Raw genomic sequence first — 20,693 nt, 5'->3', positions numbered from 1 at the left:
ACATGGCCGACTTGTACTTCCCAAGCGCTTAGTAAAGTGCTCTGCACACAGTATGTGCTCAATAAATACAATTGAATGAATGAATGGAAGAATGAGTTTATGATGGTATCTGTTAAGCTCTTATTATGTGCTAGGCACTCTATTAAGCACTGGGGTAGATACAAGATATTCAGGTTGGACAAAGTCCTTGGCTCCCATAGGAGTCATAGCCTTAATCCCCATTTTACAGATGAAGTAACTGAGGCACAGAGAAGCTAAGTGACATGGCCAAGGTCACAAAGGAGTGAAGTGGCAGAACAGACCTGAGAAATCAGGTCCTCTGATTCCCAGGTCTGGGCTCTTTCCACTAGACATCACTGCTTCTCACCTAGGAAGCTTGTTAAACAAGGTTCTGTCACTCTGCAAGGGGCAAAACAAAGGCTTGTCTGCAAAAAGATGGGAAAATAATCATGGCTTAGTGCAAACAGCATGGTCCTGGGGAGTCCGAAGACCTGGGTTCTAATTCTAACTCTGCCAATTGCTGGCTTTACAGCCTTGGGTAAGTCCCTTACCCTCTTTGTGCCTCAGTTTCCTCAACTGTAAAATGGGGATTAAATACCTGTTCTCCCTCTACTTAGACCGTGAGCCCGCTGTGGGACAGGGACTGTGTCTGTCCCAATTAACTTGTTCCTAACCCAGCACTTAGAACAGTGTTTGACAGATAGTAAGCACTTAACAATGCCATTAAAGAAAAAATAAATGCATCCCGAACCCGCATGGCTCTGAACAGCCCAACCATTTGGAGCGGTTACCCCTGGATCAAAGGGGACAACACACCGACTCTTTCTGTCGTCACTCGTACAATTAGCCGTCCAATGGATCAGCTGGAAGCTACATGTTTAGGCCCAAACACACAAGAATGTGTGAATCGATGCTCATCTGACCTCCAGACTGGTCCAGGAGTCTGCCCAATTGACAGGGCTGCAGGAAAATACTGGGGACTCCATGCTGATCCCCTCCCTCACAGCCGGACCGTCTGGGCCCTGGACACTGCACAGAGCCGGGAGGGTGGGAGTGGGCTGGAGTCAGCGGTAGCGGGTGGACCGGGGTCAACCGTGGAGGGCGGAAAGTTCAAAATGCAGATGTAAATGCAAAGTGCCGATACAATTAATCATAATTACGGTGCTTAAGCACTTACTATGTGCCAAACACTGTTCGAAGCACCGGGATGGATACAAGTTAATCAGGTTAGACATAGTCCCCTGTCCCACGTGGGGACTCACACTCTTCATCCCCACTTTACAGATGAGGTAACTGAAGCCTAGAGAAGTTCAGTGACATGCCTAAGGTCACTCAGCAGACGTGTGGTGGAGCTGGAATTCAGTGTTTATTTATTGAGATAGGAATAGTAGTATAAACTTCCACAGTGTTTACTCTCTCCCCTTAAGGACGGGTTTGTCACGGAAAGTAAGATATTCCTCTTGGCAGGTCCAGGTCAAAAATGAGTGTTTATGGTTAAAATAATCATCTCATGGTCTGAGCAGCCAGTCGGGCCTTTACCAGTCAGGGTGTCCTTGCCTGGAGGGGCTGAGCTGCTCTTCTGCCAGGGGCTAGCCAAGTGTGCCGCAGGCTAGGCACTGAGATGCCCTGAGGGCAACACTTTCTGAATCAGTAACTCCCTGGCCAACTGTCAGTATGAAATTGCTGGGCCAATTAGATGGAGACTAGAGGATTATGAGATACCATACCAAAGAACACGTTATCCGGCTACCATTTTCTTCTAAGAGATCGTGCCCTGCACCTTGGCCCAGGGCAAGGAGCAGGGCAGGAAAGCAGCCCCGGGCAGTGGCTTCTACGGGGACAAGTCTCCCTGGCCTGAGCTCCCACAGTTGGATCCTCAGGATTCAACCACCCGAATTCCCGAGGCTCAATCCCATCTCCAGGGAAATTCCCTACCAGCAGCTCCGGTGGGAAGATGGGCTCCTGAGTGGGATCTAAGGGCAGGAATTCCTCAGGATTGAACAAGGATGCCGAGAGTGTGACCTGCCAGAGAAAAGGGATCAGTGGGGTTAGCGTCCTCCCGTCAACATCCTGCACACCCTCCTCCACCAAGGAACCCACCCACTCTCCCCTACCCCAAGGAAGACCCTGCCCTGCCTTGGGTAAGGCTGGAAGGGAGGAACATGAGGCAGAGATGGGCAATGATTTGGGAGTTGGCATCATACTATTCCTGGTCGGGGTTCACAGTTTATATTATTATTCATGACCTAAGGCAACGGGAAACCATCCTGCAGAATCTGCAGCTTTCTCTCTTCTGGGCCTACCTAATAATAGTAATGATGTTTATGATAATAATAATAAAAATAATAATAATATTTGCTCAGTGTTTACTACATACCAAGCACTGTGCTAAATACATGATTATCACAGTTCTTGTCACACATCGCTTTTACAATCAAAGAGGGTGGGAGAGCAGATGAGGAAACTGAGGCAGAAAGAAATTAAATGAGAAGCAGCGTGGCTCAGTGGAAAGAGCACAGGCTTTGGAGTCAGAGGTCATGGGTTCAAATCCCGGCTCCACCAATTGTCAGCTATGTGACTTTGGGCAAGTCAGTTCTCTTCTCTGCGCCTCAGTTCCCTCATCTGTAAAATGGGGATGAAGACTGTGAGCCCCACGTGGGACAAACTGATCACCTTGTATTCCCGCAGCACTTAGAACAGTGCTTTGCACATAGTAAGCACTTAACACCATTATTATTATTATTATTATTATTATTACTATCATTATTATTTGCCCAAGGCCACACACAGGCAAGCAGCGGAGCAGGGTTTAGATCTTGGGTCTCCTGACTGCCAGTCCTGCTCTCCTTCCACTAGACCCTACTGCTCTGGCCTGGCAGCTGGCCCAGCTGCAAGCCTGACAATTCCTGCAGCCCGGGACCTCCTGGGAGAGGGGAGGGAAGGAGGATCAGGACCACCTACCGAACTGTTTTCCCGTTGGTTCATGCAGCAGTTGGGGTTCTTCCCCTTTCCCCCGCAGCAGCCTCCATCCTGAAGAGACAAACATCCAAAACAGGAAATGACTCTTTGCTCTAAGGTTTCCGCCCTGCTAATGGGCCCAGGGTTTCTAGTAGAAAGGGCTGATCCCTGCTGCTGGTCCAGAGGAGAAGCCGCCCCACCCCATCCCTCTCCATCCCCAGCCCATCTCCCTCCCAAACCAGCCTGTTGCCCCCATAGGTTTGGCCTGGTTACACACTCTCGGTCCAGCAGTTGCCAATTCTCCTACCCATGTTATCCTTTTAGATAAGATTTCTCTCTTGGGAAGCTACTCCTTCTCCCCCAAAACTGCTCTTCCCTTGACTCCACCCACGGCCTTCGCTCCTTGCTTGCCTTCTGGAAAGTTTAGATGAGGGGCAACCATCAGGGCGTTTGAGGCAAGCGAGTACTTCCTATCTGGGACAGTGTGCATGTTGAAAAGTGAGTCAGCAGGACAGGAAATGTTCCCTCCACACTCTGCCATTCCTTCCAAATGCCCCAGACACAGGGCCAACCTGACCTCTCAAGTAATGCAAAGCAAGGCACTGACCCATGGCAACATGCTGAATGATCATGGCTTCACTGTCCTCTTGGAAACTCAAGTCACATTCACCCATTCCACAGCTTTGCCAACGGGCATCATCCAATCATGGAGTGAAAGGGGCCCCTGAGAGGTCATCAAGTCAAGCCCCCTGCCTCCGGCAGAATACCTTGATAGTTATCCAAGAATCCAAGCCTTATCCAGGCCTTGACATGTTTAGCTTCCAAAAGCAGGTGAAAATGAACTCATTGGGCCAGGCCCTGGAGAGGGACCTGGTATCTTGCTCCTCATTTCCTGGTGTGAGTGTTTCAGGTGACTCACTGACACAATGGTAGGGCCAGCTAGAGGATCAAGTGGTCCCCACGCTCACTTCATGACGGTGGCAGCCATGGAAGTTCGGCAAATGGATCCTGACTGAATTAGCCTGCCCAGGTCAGATGGAGATCATGCTTCCAGAGCCACAGGAAATAATTCAAAGTTCAGAGAAACGGAGACTCCCAAACCTCCACCTTTCTGGGCTGCCCAAACGTGGGCACTGTGACCGAGGAGAGCAGGACAGAAGTCTGCCAGGCTGACTGTAAGCTCCCTGTGGGCAGGGAATGTGTCTACCAACTCTGATTGTACTCTCCCAAACACTTAGTATAGTGCTCTGCCCACAGTAAGCTCTCAGTAAAATCCATTGATGGGTGGATTGCATAAGGCCTGTTCCTGGGGAGGGAAAGGATGAAAGGGTGCGGACTCCCGCCTGACCCTGCCCTAGACAGATTGGAGTCAGTGTCCTATTGCGTTTGTATTACCAAGTGCTATGACCCAGAGAGAACTTGAGAGAACATGTTTGTTTGGAGAAACTCAGAGTGCCTGGGAGATTTTATCTCTGCAATCCTCCACATCCTGTGTAGCCTGCAGATGGAAAACATTGTGGTGATACCCACTCCCAGGGAGTTGAGTAAGTCCAAGGATATAAGCCAGGGAGAGGGATAAAAGGGATAAACTGAAAACCTGATATCCTGACTCTTTACCTCTTCCTGATCCGCCCCCATTACTGAACCAATTTCCTGTTGAGACGAGAATGCTCTCTGTGTCCTGATAGACTGACCAAGAGGAATTGACTTGAAATAAATAAAGCAGGACTGCTTCCAGCTGGACACAAGGAGGAACTTTTCAAAAGTTGTAGTGACAAAACCCAGGAAGTGACTGTCCAAAGGGGATGAAGAGATCTTCAAGAAGAGAATGGACACTCGATGTGCCTTCATTCCCCTCCCTGGAGGCGGACCTCTGGGATCCTTCCCACCTCCAGGAAGCCACGCTGCTTCTCCAATCCACCTACAGGTCCTCCTCAGACTTAAGGGTTGGTGATTGATTTAGAGCCGTGGTCGGTTTATGTAGAACAATGTGTTAGTGAGAAGCAGCATGGCTCAGTGGAAAGAGCACGGGGTTTGGAGTCAGAGGTCGTGGGTTCAAATCCCGGCTCTGCCAACTGTCAGCTGTGTGACTTTGGGCAAGTCACTTCACTTCTCTGTGCCTCAGTTCCCTCATCTGTAAAATGGGGATTAAGACTGTGAGCCCACGTGGGACAACCTGGATCACCTTGTATCCCCCCAGCGCTTAGAACAGTGCTTTGCACATAGTAAGTGCTTAACCAATACCATCATTATTATTATTAATAGAAACACAAGGGAGGCCAAGAAAGCCTCATGAGCATCACTCCTTTACATTTCAGGATTCTCTTGGAAGATCTGTTTGCAGACAGCGTCCTAACTGCAGGACTGCTTACAGATCCTGAGTTGTGTCTAGGCAGCATTGACGTGGGTTGCTGCAGCTTTAGTTACCAGGATGCCAGACCCTTCACAGAACCAGCATCTCCATCGAGCAAAACCGCGTCATCCGTCAGTGCCGTTAGCCAAGGCGGCACACAGTAGCAGCAGCATGGGGTGCTACCAGTGGGTTCTGTAGGGAAGCCCCCAAACCAAGATTCCCTTCCAGAACCAGCTTTCCAGGTCCTTTGCCTCTTTCGGGAAACAGGTTACAACTCTCTGTCGGATTGGACAGACCAATCTGTCTGACATCAGCAAGAACATGTGGTCGGGTGAACAAGCGTCTCGGTGCCAGGGCATTTGGAAAACTCCCCAAACCAGTTGAAAATTTATTAATAGGAGAATTTGCTTGCTTCCTGGAATGTTGACCTTTATCTGAAGCCAAGAAATCCCACCTCTTCTTTGAATCCATGCCAGTCCCACCCTGGCCAGCTATTAATGCTGTTTCTGCGACTGACTGGTTCACTTACTTTAGCGAAGGTCCGGAAGCCCTGCAGGATGGGCCTGTATCCAGTACAGCGGCACAAGTTCCCTGGAAGGGAAAAGGCAGGTGTTAAGCTAGAATGGAAGCTGCTTGAGGGCAGAGATCGTGCCTACTAACTACATTGTACTCTCCTAAGTGCTTAATACATTGCTCCGCTTAAAGGAAAGGTTCAATAAATACCACTGAGTGGTAACGTTGGGGATGGCCTCAGAGCTCGGCCTAGAAGTGGGTTTGGGTTTATGTCTGACTTCACCAATCGGGTATCTGGAGATTTTCACAGTCAAATGCCATTCACTTAGTACACAGTGCTTAGTACAGTACTCTGCTCACAGTAAGCGCTCAATAAATACGATTGAATGAATTCACGGAGATCTGATCCCTCAGTGGTACAAATACCACTGATTGATTGATAAGAGGCCGTAAACATCTTGTTGGCAGGGATTATGTCTACCAACTCTATATTATTGTACTTTCCCAAGTGCTCTGCACCTATTGATGTCTGAGGCCCCTCCCTCCTCTCCCCCTCCTCCCCCTTCCCATCCCCCCCAATTTACCTCCTTCCCCTCCCCACAGCACCTGTATATATGTACATATGTTTGTACGTATTTATTACTCTATTTAGTTATTTATTTTATTTGTACATTTTTATTCTATTTATTTTATTTTGTTAATATGTTTTGTTTTGTTGTCTGTCTCCCCCTTCTAGACTGTGAGCCGCTGTTGGGTAGGGACCGTCTCTATATGTTGCCAACTTGTACTTCCCAAGCGCTTAGTACAGTACTCTGCACACAGTAAGCGCTCAATAAATACGATTGAAGGAATGAATGAATTAATGAATGTTTGCCTCCTCCTCTAGGCTGTGAGCTCGTTGTGGGCAGGGATGGACACTCTTTATTGTTGCATTGTACTTTCCCAAGCGTTTAGTACAGTGCTCTGCACACAGTAAGCGCTCAATAAATACGACTGAAGGAATGAATGAATTAATGAATGTCTGCCTCCTCCTCTAGGCTGTGAGCTCGTTGTGGGCAGGGATGGACACTCTTTATTGTTGCATTGTACTTTCCCAAGCGTTTAGTACAGTGCTCTGCACACAGTAAGCTCTTAATAAATACGATTGAATGAATGAATATTAAGCATTCAATAAATATATTGACTGATTTGCATTTCCAGATCCCAAGTCCACATCTAAGCATCACCACTCGTCCCCAGCCATGTTCCAGGAACCCAGTAATAATATCAATAATAATAGTTTTGATACTTGTTAAAAACTAATTATGTGCCAAGCACTGTTCTAAGCACTGGAATAGATACAAGTCAATCAGGTTGGACACAGTCCCTGTCCCACATGGGACTCACACTCTTAATCCCCATCTTTTAGACTGTGAGCCCACTGTTAGGTAGGGACTGTCTCTATATGTTGCCAATTTGTACTTCCCAAGCGCTTAGTACAGTGCTCTGCACACAGTAAGCGCTCAATAAATACGATTGATGATTTTTACAGATGAGGTAACTGGGACATAGTGACTTCCCCAGGGTCGCACAGCAGACAAGTGGTGGAGGCAGGATTAGAACCCAGGTCCTCATGTGTCCCAGGCCCCTGTTCTATCCACTAAATCACGCTACTATTCCGCTGACCAACCTCACTTTAGTCATCATTCCAACCTGGCCCTTCCAGCAAGCAGAGGACTATCCTCTATGAGGCTGCCCAAAGAGACAACTGGGGCCTGCCTGAGCATCAGTAGCCGGCTACCTTGAAAAGCGTCCTCGATCTCCTCTATGGACGGCTCAGGGTTGTTCCGGAGCAGCGTGTACATGCTCATGACGATGCCCGGGGTGCAGAAACCGCACTGGGAGCCGTGGCTTTTGGAAATCCTCTCCTAAAGGGGAAAGCCAAGCAAATATCAACAGTAATCAGGGTTCCAGTTCCCCAACATCCCCCAGTGCCTTCCTTGCAACAAAAGTGACTCCCCCCGTTGGTGGGGAGGCTGTTCTGAAGAGCCCAGGCTTTGGAGTCAGAGGTCAGTCAATCAATCAATCAATCAATCGTATTTATTGAGCGCTTACTGTGTGCAGAGCACTATACTAAGCGCTTGGGAAGTACAAGTTGGCAACATGGGTTCAAATCCCGGCTCCACTGTCAGCTGTGTGACTTTGGGCAAGTCACTTCACTTCTCTGTGCCTCAGTTCCCTCATCTGTAAAATGGGGATTAAGACTGTGAGCCCCACGTAGGACCACCTGATCACCTTGTATCCCCCCAGTGCTTAGAACAGTGCTTTGCACATAGTAAGCACTTAACAAGTACCATCATTATTATTATTATCATTCTCTGTGCCTCAGTTCCCTCATCTGTAAAATGTGGATTAAGATTGTGCGCCCCCTGTGGGACAACCTGATCACCTTGTAACCTCCCCAGAGCTTAGAACAGTCCTTTGCACATGGTAAGTGCTTAATAAATGCCATTATTATGATTATTATTATTCTAACACAGAACATCAGGAAGCTCATGGGACAAAAGGGGGGACACAAGAATATTTTGACTTTTAGGTGAAGAGTTGTTTCAGTGGGAGGCTTGCATTGTCCAGTGGGATGTGGAAAATGTTGAAGTCACACCACCATTGGTTATTTGGACCGGGGCAATGGAACTCTCCTGCCCAAAGCAGACCACCATGCCGTGATTGGGACATCTAGTTCTGCGAGTCCACTGACCCACAAGAGAACAATCTGTTAAGAAGGTTCAGCTTGGAAACGTTTCCATGGTCAACAATACCCTCCGACAAAAGCAGAGGGGTCCTTCAACCTTGAGAAAGGGAAGGTGTGTTCCCTGGTTTCAGAACAAAATCACAGTGGTTAAGCCATTAACTCTTTCTTTCATCTGCAGGTTTCAAAGCAAGGTATGAACCCTAGTTAATGCTCAGCCTGCACAGAGGTGAAGGAGAGGAGCCTCCATTTTCTGATAAAGAAGCTGCGATATAAGGAGGTGAAGAAGCAACTCAGTGTCTCTATCTGGGTTAAACCTCAGACAAAGCCTCCCCCAAACTTTCCACCTGCTGACTCATCCAAAAGGAAACCTACCCCTGCACTGAGTCTGCATCTTGAGAATAATAATCTAATAATAATAATGATATTTATTAAGCACTTACTATGTGCAAAGCACTGTTGTAAGCGCTGGGGAGGTTACAAGGTGATCAGATTGTCCCATTGGGGGGGCTCACAGTCTTAATCCCCATTTTACAGATGAGGTAACTGAGGCCCAGAGAAATTAAGTGACTTGCCCAAAGTCAAACAACTGACAAGTGGCGGAGCTGGGATTTGAACCCATGACCTCTGACTCCAAAGCCCCTGCTCTTTCCACTGAGCCACGCTGCTTCTATAAGGTTCCAGCAGCCCATCCCAGGGCAGAGACGAGGGGAAAGAAAGCCCCAGGAGGTCTTCAAAGAGGGAAACCACCCTCTCCTCATAATAATAACAATAATAATTGTGGTATCTGTTAGGCGCTTACTACATGGCAGGCACTATACTAAGCACTGGGGTGGATACAAGCAAATCGGCTTGCTAAGTGGGGTTCACAGTCTCAATCCCCGTTTTACAGATGAGGTAACCGAGACCCAAAGAAGTGAAGTGACTGATCCCTCCCAGGGGATGGGCTCAATAAAAAACGTTCATGATGATGATGATGGGAAAAGTTTCTCCGCTTATTATATCGGTACCTCAACTGATGATAACAGTGAGAACATAATCAATTACAGGAGAGGATTTGGGCAAAGAGGGAGGGGCTAGGAAGGTGGAAGGAAAGCTCTTAGCCACAAGGAGAACGGGACATGGGGAGTCCAAACTAGGCACTGCAAAGGATCTGATTGCTAAGCAGCTGTTCAGCGGACCAGGCAAGAGCCTGGTCATGGCTGCCCACGGAGGAGCTGCTGAAGGAAATAGGGCAGTGAATGTGGGCATTCACAGCCACTCGGTTGAACATAAGCAAAGTTTAGTTCCTTTACAGACCAGTTTCAGATCAGGTACAGAATCTAGTTTAACAATCTGTTGAATCACTGTGTTTGCCAGTAATCTCTGTGTGATAAACCTGCACATTTGGAGACTCAATTACAGTGTGAAGGAGGTATTTACCAAATAGCAATACCAGTTGCATGCTGTTTGTCCACATTTGTTACTCTATTTCTTTATTTATGTATTTTACTTGTACATATCTATTCCATTTATTTTATTTTGTTAGTATGTTTGGTTTTGTTCTCCGTCTCCCCCTTTTAGACTGTGAGCCCACTGTTGGGTAGGGACTGTCTCTATATGTTGCCAACTTGGACTTCCCAAGCGCTTAGTACAGTGCTCTGCACACAGTAAGCGCTCAATAAATACGATTGATGATGATGATGATGATGATGATGGCTCTGACAAGTTTTAGGAAGGAGGAAAAAGGCTCATAATTGATCTATGCCTCACTTTTCCCACAGCGAGGAAAAAGCACAGCGAGGGCTCTTCTGTACTTCACAGTGCTGCTGAGAGCCTCGTGAGATTTAAAAGGGTCTTGGAGATCCTAGGAGAAAAGGCCTCAGCGGTGCTTTACATACGGTTCTCCTCAATAAAGAAGCAATGTGGCCTGGTGGACAGAGCACAGGTCTGGAAGCCAAAAGGACCTGGGTTCAAACCTCAGCTCTGCCGATTGCCCACTGTGTGACCTTGGGCAAGTCAATCAATCAATCAATCAATCGTATTTATTGAGCGCTTACTATGTGCAGAGCACTGTACTAGGCGCTTGGGAAGTACAAATTGGCAACACATAGAGACAGTCCCTACCCAACAGTGGGCTCACAGTCTAAAAGGGGGAGACAGAGAACAGAACCAAACATACCAACAAAATAAAATAAATAGGATAGAAATGTGCAAGTAAAATAAATAAATAAATAAATAGAGTAATAAATATGTACAACCATATATACATATATACAGGTGCTGTGGGGAAGGGAAGGAGGTAAGATGGGGGGATGGAGAGGGGGACGAGGGGGAGAGGAAGGAAGGGGCTCAGTCTGGGAAGGCCTCCTGGAGGAGGTGAGCTCTCAGTAGGGCCTTGAAGGGAGTCGTTTCACTTCTCTATGCCTCAGTGACCTCATCTGCAAAATGGGCATTCAGACTGTGACTGTGCCCAAACTGATTAACTTGTATCTATCCCAGGACAGTGCCTGGAACATAGAAGCACTTAACAAATGCCATTAAAAAAAAAAAACTGGGTGACTAGCTCACAGTCATTTATTCTTATCATAATTCAGGAGATTCACAGAAACCACCGGCCTCTCCTTTCTCTAAGAAGCGCCAAGGGCTCTGCAGGAGTGACCTCAGGAAGGTACCCAGCAACCCTCAGTGGGTTGACGGGACAGGGACATTCTGTGGATGGGGAAACTCAGCCCCAGTGAGAGTAGACGACCTTCTTAATGGACCAAGGAAAAGCCAGGGGGACCAGGATGAGACAGGTCCCCATGGAAGCTCCCACCCTAAGAGCTTTGTTTCTCCCCATTCGGTTTTCAGGTCCAAACCCCAGCCCAGCTCACCTGCACAGGATGCAGCCTCGTCTTGGTACTTCCAATCCCTTCCACGGTCGTCACGGCGACATGGTGCAGGGCGCAGATCGGAGTTAGGCAGGCATTGGTGGAGAAATGGCTGGACCCCCAGGCTAAGGGAATTGTGCTTTCCAGGCTGGGCTAGTGTAACAAGCCTGGGAATCAGAGGAATTGGGTTCTAATCCCAGATCTGCCAGTGGCCTGCTCTGTGACCTTGGATAAGTCATTTAACTTCTCTGTGCCTCAATTCCCTCATCTGTAAAATAGGAGTTCAAAGCCTGTTCTTCCTCCTATTTAGACTTGTCCCCATTGGGTCAAGGATGGGGGTCAGACCTGATTAACTTGTATCTATCTATCCCTGTGCTTAGAACAGTGTTTGGCACGAAGTAATTGCTTAATAAATATCAAAATAATAATGATAATAATAAAAATGCCCAAAGTTAACCAGGACTAGGGGACTGAAATCTGAGTGGCCACAGACTTGGATGACATCTCACTGTTGTTTCCTACAGTTGGCTCAGTGGAAAGAGCCCGGGCTTTGGAGTCAGAGGTCATTGGTTCAAACCCCGGCTCCGCCACTTGTCAGCTGTGTGACTTTGGGCAAGTCACTTAACTTCTCTGTGCCTCAGTTCCCTCATCTGTAAAATGGGGATTAAGACTGTGAGCCCCACATGGGACAACGTGATCACCTTGTAAACACCCCAGCGCTTAGAACAGTGCTTTGCACATAGTAAGCACTTAATAAATGCCATCATTATTATTACTATTATTCACCACCACAATCAGTTCACCACCATCAATACCTGCAACTGAAATGAAATCTCTTAGACCAGAGAAACCTCTGAAAGCTTAGATTTGCTCACTTCGGATCTGAGTCAAAGCAGAAACATCTCTCTCTCTCTCTCTCTCTCTCTCTCTCTCTCTCTCTCTCTCTCTCTCTCTCTCTCTCTCTCTCTCTCTCTCTCTCTATCACTGGGAAAGGATACACGACTTTGTTCCGGAACTGGTCATACTTGGACAGCATCACAGTACAGGCCCCGCAGCCTCCTTCACCACAGCCGAGTTTCGTCCCCTGCAAACCCACTGGGGAACATGGTTAAGGAAAAGGGTTTCGAGGAAGAGCAGGTCCTTTTGTTCAGTCAGAGCTCTGTCCCTAGTAGACTGGATACATTGGAAGCTACTGAATGGGATTTATTTTTATGATATTTGTTAAGCATTTACTATGTACCAAGAACTGTTCTAAGCACTGGAATAGATACAAGATAGTCAAATTGGACACAGTCTCTGTCCCACGTGGGGCTTACAGTTTTAGTCCCCGTTTTACAGATGAGGCATCTGAGGAGCGAGGAGTTAAATGACTTGCCAAAGGCACACAGCAAACAAGTGGCAGAGTCAGGATGGGAAGCCAGGTCCTTCTGACTTCCAGCCTGTGCTCTTCCCACGAGGCCACGCTGCTTCTCTATGGATTTCCTTTCACTGGAGCCTCTGCTGACCCCGCAGAGACTTTCATTCATTCATTCATTCAATCGTATTTATTGAGCACTTAGTGGGTGTAAAGCACTGTACTAAGTGCTTGGAAAGTACAATTAGATACCAGTAGATACAATCCCTGCCCACAATGGGCTCACACTCTAGAATGGGGGGAGACAGACATCAAAACAAGTAAACAGGCATCAATAGCATCATTATAAAAGAATAGAATTATGGATATATACATATCATTAATAAAATAAATAGAATTATAAATATGTACATATATACAAACAAATTCTGTGGGGCAGGAAGAGGGGTAGAGCAAAGGGAGCAAGTGGAGGTGATGAGGAGGGAAGGAGGAACAGAGGAAAAGGTGGGGGGTTAGTCCGGGAAGACCTCCTAGAAGAGGTGAGCTTTCAGTAGGGCTTTGAAGGGGAGAAGTGGGCTAGTTTGGTGGATTTGAGGAGGGAGAGCATTCCAGGCCAGAGGTAGGATGTAGGCCAGGGGTCGACAGTGGGACAGGCGAGAACGAGGCCCAGTGAGAAAGTTAGCAGCAGAGGAGTGGAGGGTGCTGGCTGGGCTGGAGAAGGAGAGAAGGGAGGCGAGGTAGGAGGGGGCGAGGTGATGGACAGCCTTGAAGCCAATAGTGAAAAGTTTTTGCTTGCTTTCCACATCCATTAGTCTTTCCAACAGAAGTCAGAGGTCCTTGTCCGCCAACTCTGGGAAACAGAGGGTCATTTTCCAGTCCATCACAGGGGGACGAAATGCACCTCAGGACAAAGCACACTGGACATGGCATCCAACCTATCATCCACACTCCGCCCCTTCTGCCGCCACAGGCTTGAGTTAGAGGTCCTGGGTTCCAAACCCAGCTCTGCCATTTGTCTGTTCTGTGACACTGACCAAGTGACTTAAGTTTTCTGTGCCCCAGTTTCCTCACCTGTAAAACGGGGATTCAATACCTGTTCTCCCCTCAATTTAGACTGTGAGCCCCACTGGGGATAGGGACTATTTCCAATCTGATCTTGTATCTACCCAGTGCTTACTTCAGCAGATAGTAGATGCCGAACAACTATTATTATTATTATTATTAAAGCAGTGTGACCTTGAGGAAATCACTTAATGTCTCTGTGAGTCCCATATGGGGCATGGACTGTGTCCAATCTGATTAGCTTGTATCTACCCCAGTACTAAGTACAGTGGCTGTCACATAGTAAGCACTTAACAAATAACATAAAAAAAAAGCCTAGTGCGGACTAGGGACCGTCTCTATATGTTGCCAACTTGTACTTCCCAAGCACTTAGTACAGTGCTCTGCACACAGTAAGCGCTCAATAAATACAATTGAATGAATGAATGAAAGTCAGAGGACCTGAGTTCTAATCCTGGTTCCACTACCTGTCTACTGTGGGACCTTGGGCAAGTCACAACTTCTGTGTCCCTCAGTTCCCTCATCAGCAAAATGGGAATTCAATACCTATTCTCCCTCCTACTTAAACTGTGAGTCCCACGCACGACCTGATTATCTTGTATCTATCCCAGCTCCTAGTACAGTGTTTGGCAGAGTAAGCGCCTAACAAATACCACAGTTATTATTATCGTGATCATTATTATTATTTCAGGGATACATTTTCTTCTAAGGTAAACCAACAGTGTTGTTTCCGGATCTGCATTCTTCTCCACCACCTGCAAGAAGAGAAAGAAACATGTATTACCGTCCCTAAAGACTCCATTGGCACCGTACAGGAAATCTTAATTTTCTCTTTTTTTGATTTTCTTCCGCTGTGACAGTTGGGCTCCACTGAGCTCTAATGACATTAAATATGAGAGATTAAATATTATCTAGGAGCACATGTCCTGATTCTTAATACCATATTGGCTCGCCAGGTCTGAACCTAATGGTTTACTTATTAAAGTACAGTATCTCTGCCCTAGCCCTGCCAATTTGATTAGAGCAAGCAACCTGCACAAGCTAATGCTTTCGTTCTGGAGCCAAGATTGATGACCATTGGCAGCTACGAGGAACACAAGCAGAATCAGAGGGAACAGCTTCTACACATGGTTTCTGTATTGCTAACCAGGGGCCATTATCACTGCTTGGTTAGAGATAGCATTAACTAAGAGAAGTGGTATGCCCTAGTGGAAAGAACACAGGACCGGGAGTCAGAGGAGCTGGGTTCTAATCCCAGCTCCGCCAACTGTCAGCTGTGTGACTTTGGGCAAGTCACTTCACTTCTCTGGGTCTCAGTTACCTCATCTGTAAGACTGTGAGCCCCCCGTGGGACAACCTGATCATCTTGTAACCTCTCCAGTGCTTAGAACAGCGCTTGGCACATAGTAAGCACTTAATAAATGCTATTATTATTTATTTATTTATTAATCCCAGATCCACCATGCGTCTGCTGTGTGACCTTGGGCAACTCACTTAACTTCTCTATGCCTCAGTTACTTCATCTGTAAAATAGGGATTCTGTCTGTGAGCCCCACGTGGGACATGGGCTGTGTCCAACCTGATTGGCTGGATCTGGCCCAACACCTAGTACAGTCCCTGTATCACAGTAAGCACTTAACACATACCATTAAAAAATATTATATGCAATTGGATGCCAGGAAGCCTGAATACCAAAAGTGGAGTGGGCACCTGCGGCAAGGCCTAGTGGATAGAGCAGGAAATGGGTTCTAATCCCGGCTCTGCCATTTGTCTGCTGTGTGACCTTGGGCAAGTCACTTAACTTCTCTGTGCTTTTGTTCCCTCATCTGTAAAATGGGGATTAAGACTTTGAGTTCTTTTGGGGATAGGGACTGTGTCCACCCTAATTAGCATACATCTACCCCAGCACTTAGTACAGTGCCTGGCATGTAGTAAGCACTTAAAAAATGCAATTTTAAAAAAGACTTTTACTAAATTTGAACCACAAAACCCAGAGGACAACATTCTGCTTCAGGGCCCTGTAGCAGCAGGCGACATGAGACAATCCAGTCATGGCAATGATCTGACATGTTCACATGTTGTCTTGGGATTGCCCCTCCAGTCCCACATCTGGTCCTGATAGTCACAGGTTCTTCCAGCATCCAGGGTATGACCTAACCAGAGATACTGACCATTCAGAAAAGGATCCTCCTTTCCCCTGACATCACCATAACTGGGGAAGAAGACAAGATGCAACCTCATTTCCCTTGGGCAAAAAGACAATCAGGTTCCTTGGGAAAGGGAGAGGGGAGGAAAGAAATAGGGAGACACCTGCGCTCTCCAGCTGCAAAGAGACGCAAAACATCATTTCAGCCCTGCGACATGTTCCAACCAGAACAACAATCAGGGTGGAGGGTAGTCAGGTACCCTCCTCCAATGGTGGAGGGTAGTCAGAGGGGATCCAGCATATGGCCTAGTGGAAAGAGCACAGGCCTTGGAGTTAGAGGAACTGGGTTCCAATTCTGACTCGGCCATTTGCCTGCTGTGACCTTGGGCAAGTCACTTAACTTCCTTGTGACTCAGTTTCTTCATCTGTAAGATAGTGACTCAATACCTGATCTCCCTTCTACTTTGACTGTATGTCCCAGGAGGGAGAGGTACTGTGTCCAACCTGATTTTCTGGAATCTACCCTGGCATTTAGAACAGAGCTGAGGATGTAGTAAGCACTTATTATTACTATTAATATTATTATTATAAAAGAGATTCTCAAAGCAGAGAACACAGGCACTGAGTCTCTAGGTGTAAGACCGGTGTGGGCAGGGACTGTCACTTTATTGCTGAATTGTACTTTCCAAGGGCTTAGTACAGTGCGCTGCACACAATAAGCACTCAATAAATATGATTGAATGAATGAGTGAATGAAAGTGGCATTGTTCTGGGTAGCAGACACTCATTAATCTTCATTCAGCAAACCCCAACCTTAATATGAAATGCCCATGTGTCCCAAAACTAATAATAGAACAAATGGATTAGGAGAGGACATTAAATTTCTAAATGGACCTGCACTGCACTTAAATAATGCAAGCTTGGTGGACTTCCTTGAGAGAAAAGCAAAGAAAGGATTTGGAGGGGAACTTTAGGGGAGGAAAATACTTCCTTAATTCGTGGTGTAGCCGAATCACAATTTATTGGTTAAGAGCCAATCAAAACTGCCACAAGGAGTCAGTAGCTTTACTGCACTCCACAGTGTCAGAAGCAGGGAGCTGTGGAGTCCCTGGATTTTCCAAGGCCGCCTCTACCTCTCCCTGGGGAAAAAACAGCAGCCGTGGATTTAATAAAATTAGAAGCAGATGATCACGTGCTCTTGTATAAACTACCCTTCTCGTGTCTTCCAAACCACCCGGCAGAGCGAAATTTTCAGTCAGGTGACCCAGTCTAAGCAGGGAAACAAAATAACTTCCTTCCCACGCCAGCGCCACAGCCTTGGCTTACTTAGTTCAGAGGAAAGCAGTATGGAGGGAAGGTTCAGGGACCAAAACCCCCATGCCTTTGCTAGTTTGACCTCTGACTCGAAGGCAGAAGGGGTCCTTGAAGTGAGCAACTCCAAATGGGTAGGAAAGGCTGAGAACTCATCCCAGGACAATAGGACAGCTAGGCTGAAGTAAAACCAGCAGCAGCTGCAGACCTAAGGCCTGAGGGCGGAGGAGGAAGTGGCAGGGCTGGCCTGGTCTCCCCTCATTGCCGCAACTCGCTCCTCTGGCCCCGCTGACTACACTCCTGCCCTCCAAATGGGAGTAAATAAACTGCCAGGGGAGGGGGAAGGGAAAGGAGAAAAGTATGGAAGGAAGCGGGCATCAGTGGTGAGGGGAAACTGATCAACAGACTTAAACACCGCTCTGATTCCCAGATCCATCTCTGGACCCAATCCGCGTCCTGGATCGAGCTAATACATTCGCTGATGGGAAACTTGGGCCTGACACTTACACATATCATTCGTTTACCCTCCATAATTCAAGATCCCCTAGAGTTCTTCTCAAAGACTGGCACAGCACAAGCTGAGGAATCTCTTTCCCTGCCCCTGAAATGCCAAAGGTTCTTGAGGGACAATATGATCCTTTCTCAAGTCACTCTCATCTCTAGCATCTAACCCCCCCAGATACCCACCTCCCCCACAGAGACGTCTTTGGTATATTAGTCCCAAAAACATCTTCCTTCTCTAATGTTACAAATCCGGAGTCATGTCTCAGCTAACTACAGAGTAGAATGGAAAAAAGCACACACTACCCTCTCCAAAAAGGCAAAGGCAGAGTTAATATCTCTCTTACCTTCTTCCCATTCACGAAGAAAACCAAATCGGTCGTCAATGGCCCAGGCTTCATTCCCTCCGCTGCTTCTGCTTGGCTCTTGAAAGGCACTGACTGTTATTACAGCTGTCCACTTTAAAAAATAATCTTCCTGTAAAAAAAGTGAAACTAAATCAGCCAATCATTGAGCTCGACTCTTGCCAAACCTTTGGGTTACATAAATCAGCAAAGCTCTAACACGCCCTCATGTGACTCCCAAACAAAACACCACTATTAGTTATCAAGGAAAATTTTGGCAGCTTGAAAATAGCAATAATAATCATGGCATTTCTTAGGCACTTACTATGTGCTGCACGGCTTCTCTTGGGTCATGGAGATTCAGTAGATTCAGAGGGATTTTAAGAAAATCGTGGAGGAGTAACCCAAGGTTTTGAGAGGGAAAGCTAGGAATTGGAGAGAAAAGTCGAGGATTTTCAGTGTAATGTCCCTTATTATTAGGATGGATGTCGAAGACACCCCGTGGAATCCTGTTTCCAGATCAGAAAAAAATATCGAGCTACTTGGACCATTGGTCTAACCTAATAATGGCACTTTTTTATGGTCTTTATTAAGTGCTTTCTATGTGCCAAACACTTTCCTAAGCACTGAGGTAAATACAAGGATATCATGGTGGACAGAGTCCCTATCCCACATTAGGCTCACAGTCTAGTCAGTCAGTCATATTTATGGAGCGCTTATTTGTGCAGAGTACCATACTTAGCCCTTGGGAGAGGTCAATATAACAATAAACAGACATATGTCCTGTCCACAATGGGCTTTCAGTCTACAGGGGGAGACAGGCATTAATATAAATACATAAATTACAGATACGTACATAAGTGCGTGGGGCTAGGAGAAGAGGTAACTAAGGGGAGCAAGTCAGGGTGATACAGAGAGGAGTGGGAGAAGAGGAAAAGGGGGCTTAGTCAGGGAGGGCCTCTTGGAAGAGATGTGCCTTCAGTAAGGCTTTGAAGAGGGTGAGAGTAAATGTCCGTCCGATATGAGGAGGTAGGGCATTCCAGGCCAGAGGCAGGACATGGGCAAGATAGACAAGATTTATTTACAGTGAGGAGTTTAGCATTAAAAGGACCAAAGTTTGTGGGCTGGATTGTAGCGAAAGAGTAGCAAGGTGAGGTAGGAGGGGGTAAGCAGATGAGAAAACTGAGGCGCAGAAAAGTTAAGTGACTGGCCCAAGGTCACACAACAGATAAATGGAAGAGCTGGGATTAGAGTCCAGGTCCTCTGATTTCCAGGCCCGTGCTCTATCCACTAGGCCGTGCTGCTTCCCCACCTCTTATCATTGCCGACACCTCAAACTAAACATGTCCCAAACATCATCTTCCCACCTTCTTCATCTTCATCTCGTCTTCTTCATCCCATCTTCATCTTCCCACCCTGACCCTGTCCTTTCCCTGTCTTTTCCATCGCTGTAGACAATTCTACCACCCTCCCAACCTCACAAGCTTGTAACCTTGGCATTGTCCCTGACTCATCTCTCTCATTTAGCACACAGATTCAAACTGTCACTAAAGCCTGTGAGTTCCTCCTTCAGAACATCGCTAAAATCCATCCTTTCCTCTCCCTCCAAACTGCTACTATGCTGATCCAAACACTTATCCTATCCCTCCTTGATTACTCCATCTGCATCTTTAGTAGCCTCCCTGCCTCCTGTCTTTCCAGTCCATACTTTGCTCTGCTCCCCGGATCATTTTCCTAAAAAAAAAAAAATTCAGTCCATGTCTCCCCACTCCTCAAGAACCTCTGGTGGTTGCCCATCCACCTATACATAATAATAATAATGGCATTTATTAAGCACTTACTACATGCAAAGCACTGTTCTAAGCACTGGGGAGATCACAAGGTGATCAGGTTGTCCCACCGGGGGCTCACAGTCTGAATCCTCATTTACAGATGAGGTAACTGAGGCACAGAGAAGTGAAGTGACTTCCCCAAAGTCACACAGCTGACAATTGGCAGAGCCGGGATTTGAACCCATGACCCCTGACTCCAAAGCCCGTGCTCTTTCCAGTGAGCCACGCTGCTTCCTCAAAAAGAACCATCAAAAAGAAACAAGTTACTATCTGCTTTAAAGCACTCAATCGGTTCTCCCCTTCCTACCCAGCACTTAGAACAGTGCTTTGCACATAGTAAGCGCTTAATAAATACCATCATTATTATTACCTAACCTCACTGACTGACTACAGTCCAACCTGCGCACTTCCTTCCTTTTGGGCCTACTTGCTCACTGGCCCCAATCTCATCTATCTAGCCACTGACCCCAAAAGCAGAGAATGTAACTGTGACCCTCCCAAGAGCCAAAACACCAAAATCTTTGGGGGCCAATTCACAAGATAGGAAACCAGCCAAGGCCCATGGAGCTGCCCCGTGAGGACCTGCATTGTTTTTTTTTTTGTTGTTTTGTTTTGTTTTGGTGTTTATTTATATTTTGGTATTTGTTAAGTGCTTACTATGTGCCAAGCACTGTTCTAAGTGCTGGGGTAGATACAAGGTGATCAGGGTGTCCCACGTGGGGCTCACTGTCTTAGTCCC

At 46.9% G+C, this 20,693-nt stretch overlaps 1 protein-coding gene across 1 annotated transcript in view; it reads right to left on the bottom strand.

The window, feature by feature from the left end:
* The window catches only part of LOC119950032 (xanthine dehydrogenase/oxidase-like), a 48,759-nt gene extending 30,237 nt beyond the window's left edge, over positions 1-18,522 (bottom strand). Inside the window, exons 1-9 of the mRNA XM_038771931.1 lie at positions 18,448-18,522; positions 18,126-18,255; positions 14,518-14,575; positions 12,403-12,499; positions 11,408-11,516; positions 7,605-7,731; positions 5,841-5,902; positions 2,962-3,030; positions 1,936-2,022 (exon numbers count right to left, since the gene is read on the bottom strand). Coding sequence (XP_038627859.1) covers positions 1,936-2,022; positions 2,962-3,030; positions 5,841-5,902; positions 7,605-7,731; positions 11,408-11,516; positions 12,403-12,499; positions 14,518-14,575; positions 18,126-18,179 — 663 coding nt within the window. The 5' untranslated portion in view covers positions 18,180-18,255; positions 18,448-18,522. The remainder of the gene's footprint in view (positions 1-1,935; positions 2,023-2,961; positions 3,031-5,840; positions 5,903-7,604; positions 7,732-11,407; positions 11,517-12,402; positions 12,500-14,517; positions 14,576-18,125; positions 18,256-18,447) is intronic.
* Positions 18,523-20,693: the final 2,171 nt, after the last annotated feature.

This window comes from Tachyglossus aculeatus, chromosome X1, assembly GCF_015852505.1.
Source record: "Tachyglossus aculeatus isolate mTacAcu1 chromosome X1, mTacAcu1.pri, whole genome shotgun sequence".
Classification (NCBI taxonomy): domain Eukaryota; kingdom Metazoa; phylum Chordata; class Mammalia; order Monotremata; family Tachyglossidae; genus Tachyglossus; species Tachyglossus aculeatus.
Note: the sequence above shows the minus strand (reverse complement) of the source record. Positions and strands in the feature narration are given on the sequence as shown.